General features: G+C 34.2%; 2 protein-coding genes across 2 annotated transcripts in view; one reads left to right on the forward strand and one right to left on the reverse strand.

Annotated features, from left to right (window-relative positions):
- The first annotated feature begins 2,626 nt into the window (after nucleotides 1–2,626).
- On the forward strand, nucleotides 2,627–5,332 carry LOC106119898 (esterase E4-like). The gene is made up of 4 exons (XM_013315025.1): nucleotides 2,627–2,861; nucleotides 3,220–4,499; nucleotides 4,634–4,932; nucleotides 5,316–5,332. The coding sequence occupies exons 1-4, from the start codon at nucleotides 2,691–2,693 to the stop codon at nucleotides 5,330–5,332; spliced, it is 1,767 nt and encodes a 588-aa protein (XP_013170479.1). The 5' UTR covers nucleotides 2,627–2,690.
- Nucleotides 5,333–11,519: 6,187 nt separating this feature from the next.
- LOC106119899 (IQ and AAA domain-containing protein 1-like) overlaps nucleotides 11,520–14,726 on the reverse strand; it is a 42,064-nt gene continuing 38,857 nt past the window's right edge. The window contains exon 12 of the mRNA XM_013315026.1: nucleotides 11,520–11,876. Coding sequence (XP_013170480.1) covers nucleotides 11,520–11,876 — 357 coding nt within the window. The remainder of the gene's footprint in view (nucleotides 11,877–14,726) is intronic.

Raw genomic sequence — 14,726 nt, forward strand, 5'->3', positions numbered from 1 at the left:
TAAGAGCAACCTCGCTTTTAAGACTCTTTGCTATTCGTATTTTTCAGGCGTTGTTTTTTTCTTTCAAGCTAAATAAGTTTTGTTGAACGTAAATTTACATTCACATGTATTTTAGCCTATTTTTATTGAAAATCCATTTAAATGTTTCACGTTAATACTATTGTTGCTAATTTGATGACAACGTGAGTTCAAAAAAGATAAATATTTAAATTGTTCAATCTTGTTTTCTCTTTTAGGAAATTTTAGTTTTTAAAAATCCTCTGATCACAAAGCATTTCGTAATCCGCTTACTCGTTTGTCTCTGTCGTGCACAAACGTCATATGTTCAACACTGGCTTATTCCACCGTGAAGATTCTTTCGAACGAAATCCATGAACAAGTAAGAAAAATAGCGCGTTACTGGAAATCTATGAAAGAGCAAATTGTCTTTGACGTCGCCGAGTGCGCTGCGAAAGATTTAAATTTCACTGTGTTGACATCAATTTTCGCAAATGCGATTTTTATTGATGCCTAAATAAAAGACATATTGTTTCTGGTCTGCATTACAATATTAAAGAAGGAATCGATTTGAACACTAAAACAACTGACAATCTGATTTTAAAACTTGCATTTGTTTATTTAAAAATTGAGGAATTTTATAACCTTAAAAAATAAAAACATTGCTCATAAATGTCAACCAGTGCGGAGTAAAACCGAAATGAAAAGGCCGTAGGTTTACACAGCAAATTGCGCAAACGACAACATAATTACTATGCAGATCTCTGATGCATCGGCAGTGAAAATCCACGGTTAGCAGTAAGAAACCACAGCTTAATATAAGAAGAGGCTAATTGTAATCTCAAGTAGTCCCATTAACGGAATACATTAGCACATAACTCACGACCTCTGAGAATTATATTAGAGAGATAATGTAGAGAATAAACGAATGGTCCAAGATAATGTGCTGAAGCGATTATTACTCTTTTCACCTTAATTTCAATAATACGTACATTTTTTTCACCTTGTTAGTAATATAGAGCTGGAATATTACTTTTTTTTTCAAATTAGTATAACGGTTTGTTCCTCCTTATCGACTAAACATTATATAATAAACTTTAACGCGGAATTAAAAAATCGTAATTAAAAGACTATCCTTTCAGAGTATGTTCTATGTATACCAAATTTTATCGAGACCCGTTTAGCCGTTCTGGAGATACCTTCAAACAAACATCCAACCATTCATCCATCCATCTAAACATTCGAATTTATAATATTAGTGAGATTTAACAAAAAGGAATATAGCAACAATGTATAGATTAAATAATTCTATGAAATCGCTAAATTCTTATGACTTAAATCGGGGTATCCTCCGGGAAATTACAGTTCCAACGAATTAGAAACGTCTCGAATAAATTTCGACAAAAGCAGCCGTAGATATTTTTTAATTATGTAACGTAGCGAAAACGAACCTGATATTTATATACCTGCAATATTTCACAAGAGTATTCGAACGAATTATTTCTATGAATTTTTACAATACTCGTAAACGTTAGGATTTATTGTTTCTCCCGTTTTTTTTTGGTTATCATTTTATCATAGAGAGAAACGATAATTTACACGATTTTTTAATACTTATCTACTAATATTTTAAGACAAAATTTTATTCAAAATGTTAAAGGATTTTTGTTATAAGAAAGAAAAAACAAAAGCTATCTAGCTGTTTACATCAATATCCTAACAGACGAGACATTTGTCATCATTTGTCCTGTATCAAAACATTACTGTCTCTCTCATTCCCATTAAAAAAGAAGAGATAGCAATATTATTATATTTAATTTTAATACGGATATGTCTATGGCCTGATATATAGTATCGAAACTGAAAATGGTTACTATTCAGGACGAGTTTTTTGTTTTTGGAATTTTTCTTTTAATTATATTAGGGTGATTATGATAAAAAATTGAGTTTGATTTTGTCAATAAGTACTGGTTACATAAATTAACAAAGAGTAAACAAAAAAAAATCAATCGACAGATTATAACATTTTTAATTTCCGATATTTCATTTCGTGTGACACTACCTGAAATTGGCCTATTCTTTTTTTTTTTATAACATAAGGTGGCAAACGAGCAAGCGGCCACCTGAAATCGCTGAAATAGCGAAGTGACCGTTGCCCATAGACATACGCAATTGCATATGCGTTGCCTACCTTTAATCGACGGAGGAGAGGATGCACAGAGAGAAAATACTTTCCCTTCCCATGCATCCTCTTATCCGGAAATACCACTTCCACTTCCCATCCTTCCCTTATAAGGAAAAGGGTGGGATGGAAAAGAGGACTAAATTAGGCCTCCGGGACGCACACTCATCAGACGAAACGCGGAATAGCTTCCACTTGACGCCTGTCTTCTGTGTGGTCGTGATATTTCACCGGGCGAGCCGGGCCAATTCGTGCGAATATGTTAAAGCGGACTCTACCACTGTTAATTGTAAGCAGTGTAAACCTACTTTACGGATTAAATCTAATAATTAATAGCATGTTTACACGTCAGTGGAATATTGATATAATTATACTGACGTGGTATTAAAATATCGTATTTTTTAAATCACAAAATTATGTCAAGACGATAAGATATCAATTACTTATCGTAAAATTGTAACTAGAAATAATAAGTATAATTAAAACAGTTCTCTTTACGTATGGTTTGGATATGTGGTGGTTAGTGTTTTTATTATTCGGTTGTGTGTACGCCGAGGGGGACTTTAGAACTGTGGAATTAGAACAGGGATTTGTTAGGGGTGAGAAATATTGGGATGGTGATTACTATGAGTTTTACGGTGTACCGTATGCAACAGCTCCGAAAGGACGTGACAAATACAAGGTGAGTTTAATGAGAAATAGTGAAGTGACAACCCTATTAGTTGCTATGAAACAATACGATTATTTGATGTGCGAGAAATTGTAGAGATTTCAATTATTTTGAAATACATCTGTTATCTGTTTAATTTCATAACAACTTAACGTGGGTTTCTAAGACCGACATCTCCATTTAAAATATATGTTTTCTTTGTTTTATCAAAGATAATGACAAGGATGACGATATGTTTAACACAGAGAATTTGGTCTCAGAAACACGCAATTAGTTAATCTTTTTTTAATCCTCTATCAAGACACTTTATTTTTTACACATTTTTTTGGATTTCACTAAGATAAAAGTTTTTTTTTTTGTAATATTTCAGGGTCCGTTACCGGTAGAGCCATGGCAGGGAGTTTTCGATGCAAAAGTACGAAACACAGTTTGTTATCAAACGTATTATACTGGAGAGGAAGATGACGAAACTATTTTATCGGGAGACGAAGATTGTCTTGTTATAAATCTTTTAGTACCAAAAGTAGCCACAGAAGAAAATTTAGTACCAGTAATGGTATATATCCATAGTGGAGCATTTTCCGGTGGCAATGGAAATATGGCTAAATTTCAATATCTAGCCAGACATGATATTATAGTTATTAGCTTTAACTATAGATTAGGGGCATTAGGTTTCGCTTGTCTTGGAAATGAAATAATACCTGGTAATGCTGGAATGAAAGATCAAGTAGCAGCATTAAAATGGATAAATAAAAACGTAATCAAATTCGGTGGTGATCCAACAAAAGTCACTCTTGCTGGATTCAGTGTTGGAGCATCTATGGCTGAATTACTTACGTATACTAAATCAACTGAAGGTTTAATAGATAAACTTATATTAGAAAGTGGATCAGTATTATCTCCTTTTACTATAAATAGAGATCCAATCAGTACTGCGACAAATATCGCTATATCCATGGGTTATAATGGTACGGGAGAATTAGATGATTTAACGGAATTTTATCTTAACGCAACTCCTGAAGTACTCGTGTCTAAGAGTTTAAATTTCTTTTTACCAAATAGTACATTCGGATTTTCACCATGTATAGAAAACGTTCATGAAGGGATCGAACCATTCCTAACAGAATCACCAACAGATATACTAAAGAAAGGAGAAAATCAGAAACTTCCTGTACTAACAGGTTTTGCTAATATGGAAGGTATAAGTAGATTAATACAATTCGGTAAATGGCGAACACCGATGACTGAGAATTTCTCAGAATTTTTACCAGTCGATTTAAAGTTTTCTGATGAAAAATTAAAAGAAGAGGTAGCTAAGGAGATAAAGCAACATTACTTTAAAGATGAAGAAGTAAACTTAGAGAACATACAGAGTTACGTTGATTATTTCTCTGATTCAATGTTCAAATATTCGATAATGAAGTCAGCAAAACATCATGCAGCGACATCTAATAAGCCTACTTATTTATATGAGTTTACATATGTTGGTAAAATGAATATTAAACACAATTATATGGATAGAATACATGGAGCAAGTCACAGAGACCAAACTGCTTACTTGTTGGATTTCTTCACATGGTCTAACACTTACAAAGACTTGGATATTAGAGATCGTATGACATTAATGTGGACTGATTTCGTTAAATATGGGTACGTATCTATTAATTATTTCATGCATTTTATAGTTAAAATAATTACGTAATGTCTGAAGGTAATAATCCCAAATTTATTGCATTTTTTGTTGCTTATTTATTGTTCAATTTAATTTAGTTTAAAATTTTCAGAGATCCAACTGCCTATGAGAGCAATTTGATCAACTTCAAATGGCGACCGTTTACAAACAAAAAAGCAATCTACTTGCAAATTGACAAAGTATTAACTATGAAGAGAAATTTGTTCCAAGAGGAATATCAGTTTTGGGATAAGATTTATGAAAAGTATTATTGGAATCCAGAACCACCTAAGAAAGTTGAAATTAAAAAGCATGAAATGAAGGTATTGCAGCAGGAAAATGAAAATAAACAAGTGAAAAATGAAAATAAACAAGTGAAAAATGAGAATAAAGATGACAAAATTGAACAAAGTATTAAAAATGAACAAAAAAACGAAAATAAACAAGAGAAAAATGAAAATAAGGATGAAAAGTTTGAAAAAAATGTTAAAAATGAACAAATAAACGAAAACAAACAAGTTAAAAATGACAATAAAGACATCAATATTGAAAATAATATTAAAAATGAACAGAAAAACGAAAAAAAACAAGAGAAAAACGAAAATAAACAAGTGAAGGATGAAACTAAAAACATTCAGGCGACAAACGAAAATGAAAAAGAAGAAATAAAGGTCGCGAATGCAAATAAGAAGCCTGCAATAGTAGCTAAATAATTGTAAAATACATAGATAAATTTTTTTTTTTATTTATATTTTTCAAATCATGCAAATTTTACCTAGAGTTGTGCATAACAGTGAAATCAAAACCATAAATTGCGATTCAAAAAAAGGGTGAGGGAGTTCTTCAAACAGATGTGTCAAACACAGTTCTTTACTATAGAAGGGGAACACAAAATCAATACACCTTTGAAGCATGACAAAAATCCGTATACTTTTTGAAAGGAAATTTCACCAAACAACTAGAAAATGTAACCAAGAATAGGGATGCAGTGTCTTTACCGCAGTTTAATTTATTTTTAACACTCGTCCCTTTTATCTTGAACCCTCCGTTCTTTGTGGTTGACAAAGGGCGTCTAATTTAGCGCCATAAATAATAGCAAGATTTAAACTGGGGTGGACGACGGGAAAGACTATCCCTTCCCTCTTACCATCTCAAGCGAATTAGTAACACAGTGATTATTTGTAATTCTTCCTTTTAAGGCGTCTTAAATAGGACTATGGTTAAGCATGCCTGTATATCTATATTTTTCACTACCATGTGCATATAAACAATGGACAGAAAGTAAGACTTATCATCAGTATAGTATACAAGCGGCAGTATTTTCTACTAACGGTCGCCTAAGAAGCCTATAATAAGCCCGTGTGCATCAGCTGCCTGCCCGTCAGAGTCCTATCAAAATCGGTCCAGCCGTTTAGGAGACGTGGAACAAATGCCTTGCAGAAAGACAGAACAGATTTTTTTTAAATTGATTTATCGTTAGTACCAATGTGTACGAAATATGTTTTTTTCTCGTTATTACATACAGACATTTCATTTATATGTATATATATCGAATTATTGGATTATCAAAAGACTATATGAGAGTAGAGTCTATACCTATAACTTTAAAGTATATTGTATTAATATACAAGCTATCGCCCGTGACTCCGTCCGGGCGGAATTTAAAGCTTATGTGTTCTTCTAAACTGTGTTCTATATGTATGCAAAATTTCATCGAGATCCGTTCAGTAGTTCTTGAGATATATTCAAACAAACATACATCCATCTAAACATTCGCATTTATAATATTAGTAAGATGTATAGATAAACTATACTTCAATTAATGTCTATCACATGAGTTAAAAGTAGTCTGGATCGATACGTGCATGTTAAAGTTACAGTAACGTGCTGCCTTTAACTTTTCTCCGTCTAAATTATAAATAACTCCTTAAGAAGTCGAGTGGTGTGTTAACTCTGTGCAGTGTTACCGTAAAAGCGTCGAGTACAGCAAAGTGAAAAAATACCCTTTAACCCTCTCATTAAAGCTAGGCAAGGTTCACTTTAACTTATAAATATGAAATGCCTGCAGTTCACGTTTGACGTAGCGGTGCGCAGGACTGGAATTTAAACTTAGTTTTCTTTTCTGCATATTCTTCTGTTAATTTCTAAAGTATTTTAATTATACTCAAGAAATTGTTCAATTTCAAAGGAAATATATGAATTTAATCCAAACAAGAATGAATAGAAAAGAACATTTTTTTACTTTCTCTTAGTACCTTATTTCTATTTGAACTTAAATTTATAGAACAATTACAAGATGCATTACATACTTCTGTTCCCTTATAAGTTGAGATTTTAAAACCGGCAACCATATAGTCCAACACGCAATTGGCCAGCGTGGTTGACTATGGTCAAGTCACCCTAATTTTGGATCCCCGAGCCCATCGGTGTGGCTATATGAGCTGGGGACGATATTTTTGAATAGTTTTTGATAATCAGCTTTTTACAACATTTTCTTACAGTAATCTATACTAATATTATAAAGCGGAAGAGTTTGTTTGTTTAAACGCGCTAAACTCAGGAACTACTGGTCCGATTTGAAAAATTCATTTTTTGATAGTCCATTTATAGAGGAAGGCTTTAGGCTATATAACATTACGCTGCGACTAATAGTTTTTGACGGACGGAGTCGCAGGCGACAGCTAGTCGTATAATAAATATTACCTTAGATAAGGGTCGCAATTCAAACAAGAGGCGTCGCAGTTTTATTTCCCAGGCGGCTTCCATTCATAAGTCATAGCTTTCCAAACAGCTTGCTCAAGTTTTCTCTTCGTATTTGTCGAAACTATCAGAATGTATTCAGAGAGATTTCCATAAATACTAAATGCTGGAGTCTTATCCTTACGACACTATCTTCCATTCGACTAGGGCTAGTCTAGGTGTAATCATCCAACAGTTATAATTTACGTCTTTTTTTGTTTATTACTAAACTAATAAAATAAAATAAATAATTATATCAGACCGACAACGAACTATTTCTGAAAAAAGCAAAGCAATAACAAATGAAAATCAAACGAAAGACCCAAAGACAACCATAAAATTTAAAAAAAAAACTCGTCATGGGGTTAGAAACATGCAAAACATGGCTTTTCAAATCATGATGTAGAAAATCACTTCTAGCCATATCGCCATCTATTGGCGAGTTGTGGAAACTACACTATTAAATAACCCATTACTATGATCACGATATAGTACAAAAATTATGGTTTACAAAAGTATCTAATCATACAATAAAGTTTGTTTTTAAAAAATAACATTGTTCAGAAAACAACGGAAAAAAGATCCTTTAAATTTTTTTCTCACTTTCGTGTCTTATCTTGAAAATTTCCTCTTTATGTTTATGCGTTGCAATAAAAGTAAAGGCACCTTTTGTCTGCTACCTCTAACAATAGCCTACTTTTCCTGCTTAGAACTTCACACAAATACACTTCGTAGCAAAATTTGTAACGATTTCGTTTCTTACCTACTCTTGTTTTTTATATCATACGATGGCAAACGAGCGAGCGGCCACCTGAAATCTCTGAAATAGTAAAATGACTGTTGCCCATAGACATACGCAATTGCATATGCGTTTCCTACCTTTAATCGACGGAGGAGAGGATGCACACAAAGAAAATATTTTCCCTTTACATGCATCCTCTCATCCGGCAAGTACACTTCCACTTCCCATCCTTTACCTTATAAGAAAAAGGGTAGAAAGGGAAAGAGGACTAAATTAGGCCTCCGGGACGCACACTCATCAGACGAAACGCGGAATTGCTTCCACTTGACGCCTGTTCATAGTTTTGCACTTTTTTATCGGTTGTATGGATTTCAAGTTCATTTAATACTCAACCAAAGCTACGAGTGGTTTCTTTAATACATAAATCAGATGATTTATGGAGCTGTTTATCTAACGTTTTAGCCCCTCGGTTGTAACTTGTAATAGATGTTCGTTATTGCACAGTCATCTGGTTTGCTTGAGGGGAAACAAAAAGTGGAGGGATTTGCATTTTTTAATTCAAACCAAAATTAAAAAGACTGAAATATTCAAATGAGTGTGTATTATAAAAAGTATTTAACGTGTAACAGTTGTTGTGAAATTAGTTTTTTTAGACCATTATTTGAGTTTGCACCGCTGAAACATCTGTAGAAAATATACCAACATATTACAGTAATTACAGTTTGTTGAAAATTGAAGTTTTTTGTCGGCGGTTCGAATCCCGCCATATGACTATTGTCGTAAACCATATCTTAGCACAAGCTAGAGCTTAGTTGGAATGGTAAAAGAAATATTAGTAAATTTACAAAAAAATCTGCTAATATTAAAAAAAAGAAGTGTTGACTGTGAAAACATAAGTATAGAATTAAAATAATTTAATAGAATAGGTTTTTTATTAGCTTCTTACTATCCTTCGTACTTCCTACTATATAACATTATAAATGCGAATGTTTAGATGAATGGATAGATGGAAGTTTGTTTGAAGGTATCTCCGAAACGGTTTGATGGATCTCGCTGAAATTTGGCATAAATGTGGAACATAGTCTGGAAGAACACATAGGCTACTTATCAAGATTTTAATCCCGCTCGAACGAAGTCGCGGGCGACTGCTAGTCATTTTATAAATATGTTATGAGTAAACTTTGCAACTGGGGTGTCTGAGCATCGAAATCTGAATATACCGAACGTCGGGTGCGCGGGAAACTTTGACAGTTTATGTCTAGCGAATTAGAGGGAACAATATCTCTGACGTGTACACAAGGGAGTTTAGTTATACTTGTATGATGTACTCGTCTAATATTTCCAAGTGATGTGTCTGAATAAGACACATTCGCTTCAAGTCAGGGCCCAAGTGTATCAGTAACAAAGTCCACGAAGGACCTGAGGGCTTAGCACTTACTATCGTTAGTACATTTTCGTAACGTCATCGACATGACTTTAATTTGTGGAGCACCTAACAGGCTTACAGTACAACAGTAAATCTGTACATAGATACAAATTCGACATATAGTACCCGCTTAATACGTCAACTTGAAACATGTTTTCATACATTTCTGAACACTTAATACGATCGTTATCCCGTGTAATACGCCATCACACGCCGCACGTATTGTTTCTTGTGCCAGTAATTTCCAAATTAACCTTGTCACTGCTGAGATGTAAGAATAAGATACTGTGATACTGCAGAGTTATTCTGGATATTCTGGACAATGTGGCACCGTAAGATGTGTATTTATCAATGACGTTACTAAGGCGCTTGTCGCAAATATGCGCACTGGGCCCTGGAAAACGAAGCGTAGACGATGCGTCGAGTTCAACCACGTTAAATTAGTTTAAATGGCGTAAGTCTTTCTGCAGTAACGTTCTTTAATAAATTTTCAATTAGTAGTTTTTGTTACAAGGCAAGATTTAGATTCCTTTCTAAATGTGAAAGAAAGTTCATTTTATTTTGATATATCTTAAAATTACTTTTTTTAGCAGCGATATTATAAAGATGGTACTTCTTCAACATGCGCTATTTCCATTATTTAATCCACGAAAAAAGAATTCAAAACGCACGTAAGTTGAAACACAAAAGGATTTTTGGACTTTATCATTTCTGCACCATTCGTGTTTACTGAATTCGCGACGCGCCGACTTCGCCTTTTGTTCCCTTTATCTGGGAAAAAGGTGCGTCATAAAAATCCTGTACACCTGAAATTTTACTAGCATTGTTTCGTGTAACATTGCTCTTTGGTAGCTACTCATTTTTAGTACTTCATTTAATTCGAAGTAGATTTTAAAATATCAAAACTGATATAAAAAGTGGCAGATCAGTTGCAGATAATTCGCCATAATTTCGAAAGTTATGACTTAAAAACGAGTTACATATATTTTATTAATTACTTAAAATAGTATGACATTACGGATATCTTTAGATAGTAGTCCAATTTGGCATTACCATTTAAGGAGATGCACTTATTAAGATCCTGATATGTGCCATCTACAATCCATCACCTGTTATCACGACATTACACACACACATACACACACACACACACACACATCACACACACACCACACACCATCTCGATGGCTGGCAATCCACAGCCGTGCGGTTTGCGCTTAACTTTTTGCCTCGTACAGCAGCATTGTGGAATGGTCTATCCTCGGCGGTATTTCCAAACCGCTACGACTTAGGGTCCTTCAAGAAGCGAGCTTATCACTATCTCAAAGGCCGGCAACGCATCTGCGGTTCCTCTGGTATAGCTGATGTGCATGGGCGTCGTTGAACACCTCGGTGTTCCCGCTGCCCGTTTGCCCCCTTCTGTTATAAAAAAATACTACCGTATTTACTTACGTTTTTGTTTTTTTTTTGTATAAATTCTTAAGGAAAGAATGTGATATAAAAGAAGATGTTGTAGAATTAAAAAAGGTATGCTTGATGAAGGACGATATTAAGAGCTCCAAAAACTGTATGTATGCGTAGATGAATGTAGAAGAAGCGAGAGAACTGTGTCACCGTGCCAAATGGAGGTTCGTGATCTCTGCTTACCTCTCTGGGTTACAGGCGTGAGTTATGTCATTGGTGTTATTTTAATATAAATTCATGTATATCTATGAATGAACGTACATCAAGATAAATCTCTAGAATGAACTTCCATTTTAATCTCTTTGCAGTTTATTGTGAGAGGACGGAACAAGAAATCTTTGAATTATTTCTTTATGTTGGCTTTACCTTTGTCGTTTGTTGTATTGTTCATTTAATAGCGACTCTTATCCTCTATTTTCAATCAATGTAAAGTTCGCTTTGAAATTGGATTAGATTCGGATTATTTATATTTTTAGTTAGTTTTAGTTTTGTTGAAATTCTAAAATATATTTTTGGACCAATTATTCTAACTACGTTTTAATGTTCAAAATATTTTCTTCTTTTTTAATTGAATGGGAAAAAAGAGTTTGCTTGCCATTACATAGAATTCTTCTTCTTCTGCTAGCTCTACAGCCCTTTGTGGGCCTTGGCTTGGTCCAGCAACTTTTTCCACCTCGGTCTATCTCTGGCCACGGACTTCCAGTTTGCTATGCCCACTTTTTTTGCGTCCTTATTAACGCCGTCTATCCATCGGAGCTTTGGTCTCCCTCGACTTCGACGACCTTCGGGATTACTCGCCATAACATTCTTAGGGACTCTGGCTTCATCCATCCGCTCCACGTGGCCGGCCCATCTAAGCCTGTTCAATTTGATGTGTCCCGCCACGTTCAGCTCCTGGTACAAGTCATAGAGCTCTTGGTTGTACCGGCTTCGCCATTGGTTGTCTTCGCACACGGCACCAAAAATACGCCTGAGAATTTTCCGCTCGAACACCAGCAATGCATTCTCATCGCCTTTACTGAGAACCCAAGTCTCGGAACCATAGATTAGTACAGGCCTCAGAAGTGTTTTATACAGTAGTAGTTTAATTTTTCAGGTTAGAAGTTTAGAACGAAAATATCTTAAAAGGCTGAAATAGCATTTATTTGCCGCCATTATTCGTCTTCTGATCTCTACAGATATTTCGTTCTCCCTCGTCACCATAGAATTAGTAGTGACTTATTATGGCTGTTTTTGAAAATATAATTTTAAATGCAACAGAAAATTTTTCATCGTTTTTTTTCGTAAATTTTAAAAATTATTTCATCTTATTTTATTAAGCAAGTTAAAAATTTAAATAGTCTTTTGAACTTATTTGCTAGTATTTACTAACGATATTAAAAACCTTCTTTGTCTGTAAAATGGCAGCGTTAATTTTTTACCGTAGCTCCAGCGAGCGTTTGTAAATAAACTTCGAAGTCTATATCATTAGTCTTCTTAAAGACTGTCTTTAGTGCACCAAGTATTGTTACTGTTCGACATTTAGAAGATTTATAGCTCAAATATAAAGCACGATATCTTATATAAAAAACGGCTTGACCGATTCTCATGAAATTTTGTGAGCGTATTGAGTAGGTCTGAGAATCAGCCAACATCTATTTTTAATCCCGCGCGGACGGAGTCGCGGGCGACAGCTAGTAATTTTATAGATGTTCAATTATAGAGGCGTAAGATGTCGCACGCGACACCGCTCGCGTGGAATTAATTTTTTTTTAAGAAAATATTAGCAGATTTTTTTGTAAATTTACTAATATTTCTTTTACCATTCCAACTAAGCTCTAGGCTTGTGCTAGGATATGGTTTACGACAATAGTCGAATGGCAGGATTCGAACCCCCGACCTTGTGGTCGGAAATCCGTTTCCTTAACCATTAGGCTATTGACGCTTAAATTAATTAGTAACCTATGTGTTCTTCTAGACTACACTTTACATCTTTATCAAATTTAAGCAAGATCCATGCAAACAATCTGGAGATACCTTGTGTTTGTTACAATGTATCTCCATCCATCCAAACATTTGTATTTATAATATTAGTAGGATTGCATCGTTCCTGTTTTCAGGTTATTTTTGGTATCATACAAATATAGTTTTGATTTTTCTCAACATAAATTTCCAAGTTACTGTACAAAAATATCTTAGAACATAGTACATCTGTGCTAAATTTTGTCAAGATCCGTTGCACCGTTCCGGACATACTTTATTAGAAGCATCTATCCATCCATCTTAACTTTCGCATTTATAATATAAGAAAGAAGAAAACTGAGATATTTTTGTACAGTAACTTGGAAATTACTAATATTATAAATACAAATGCTGGAAAAACTCATAGGCTACTAATTAAGTTTTTTAATACGCACGGACGGAGTTGCGGGCGTACGCTGGTAGTCACATATTTCTCTTTTTTGTGTGACACGATCATTCGGTAATCAAATATTAAACTTTATCAATATAATTAATAATTTTACTACGTATTTAAACAATCTTTGATAATAACAACTTTAAAGTAAAGTGTGATATCAACATAAATATTCTACGTACGCGATGTCAATTACTTATGAACGTTCAACAAACACATCTCGCAAACTTTATATGTAGATTATTGCGGTACCTAATTTGCAAGACATCAGTTGGTGAAGTTTCGAGCAAACTTCGCATTTTGTGTTTGAACTTCGACGTTTGAACTTGTGTGAAGCGAAAATGTGACGTCGCAACTTTATTCTCACAGTAATTTATAAAGATACTTGCTGTTTCTGCGACTTCGTCCGCGTGGAATTAAAACTTAATTAGTAGTCTATATGTTCTTATAGGTTATGTTCTACATCTATGCCAAATTTCAATGAATTCCACGCAGTCGTTCTGAAGATAACTTCTAACAAACATCCAAACATTAGCGTTTATAATATTAGTAAAATTAACATAAGTTACGACTCAAATGTGTTGTGGCTCTAAGCTACCTCCTCACCAATTGTCAGCCATATCGGTAAAGCCGTTCTTGAGTAATAAATAGTGTAACTAACACGACTTTCTTTTATATATATATATATATATAAGAAGATTATTTAGATAGATGGTTGTTAGAAGTTATCTGCATAACAGCTCCATCTCGTCGTCGGTCTCGCTGTAATTCGGCACAGATAAATAAAACATAGTCTCGAAGAATATAGGCTACAAAGTTTTTTCTTAATTTCGCACAGACGCAGTCGCGGCGACAGCTAGCTAAGCCAGATATCACTCTACTTCGCGGACGAGAGCGAAAGCGTGCCCGTGGTCCCGTCCCGATGCGTTGGAGGAACAGAGGGGTTTAGTGGGTATGCCTCCGCTATGGAGGAGAATCCCACATAAACAAACTTGACAGAATGAAATTCTTTAATATGCTAAAATCAGCATCCAATAATGCAGACTACGAACTCAATAGAAATTTGCCGATTTTTTGTAAAACCCATACATAAGTCTGCGAAAAGAAGGATTAAAGTAACAAAAATAATGTTTACTTGCGCACTTCAATTTGTTTTTATTGTTATGTGTACAGTGCTGAACAAAATAGCTTTCAATAGAAATATAAAAATAGCGTTTAAACAAATTGCCAGCTTTTTATGAGAGCCATTGAATTCGTCCTGTGATGCTAGGAATTGATTATTTGAAGGTGAAAGATGGTTTCGTACTCTTATAAACTGTCTGGAAATAAATTGAATTAGAAGAAATCGTGCCAGAATTTTTAAACTATAAAAAAAAACGTCAGTTGTCATTTTTTTTAAGTTTATTAAAATACGAATCGTAAAACTTTTCAATATGTAA

Source organism: Papilio xuthus, unplaced genomic scaffold (genome assembly GCF_000836235.2).
Source record: "Papilio xuthus unplaced genomic scaffold, Pxut_1.1 DF826961.1, whole genome shotgun sequence".
Classification (NCBI taxonomy): domain Eukaryota; kingdom Metazoa; phylum Arthropoda; class Insecta; order Lepidoptera; family Papilionidae; genus Papilio; species Papilio xuthus.

What these genes read in the sequence shown, in the direction of transcription:
- LOC106119898 (XM_013315025.1), top strand. Translation starts at nt 2,691, where the DNA reads ATGTGGTGGTTAGTGTTTTTATTATTCGGTTGTGTGTACGCCGAGGGG. An exon ending in AAGGACGTGACAAATACAAG is followed by an intron (nt 2,862 to 3,219) that starts GTGAGTTTAATG and finishes GTAATATTTCAG; the next exon opens with GGTCCGTTACCGGTAGAGCC. An exon ending in ACTGATTTCGTTAAATATGG is followed by an intron (nt 4,500 to 4,633) that starts GTACGTATCTAT and finishes TAAAATTTTCAG; the next exon opens with AGATCCAACTGCCTATGAGA.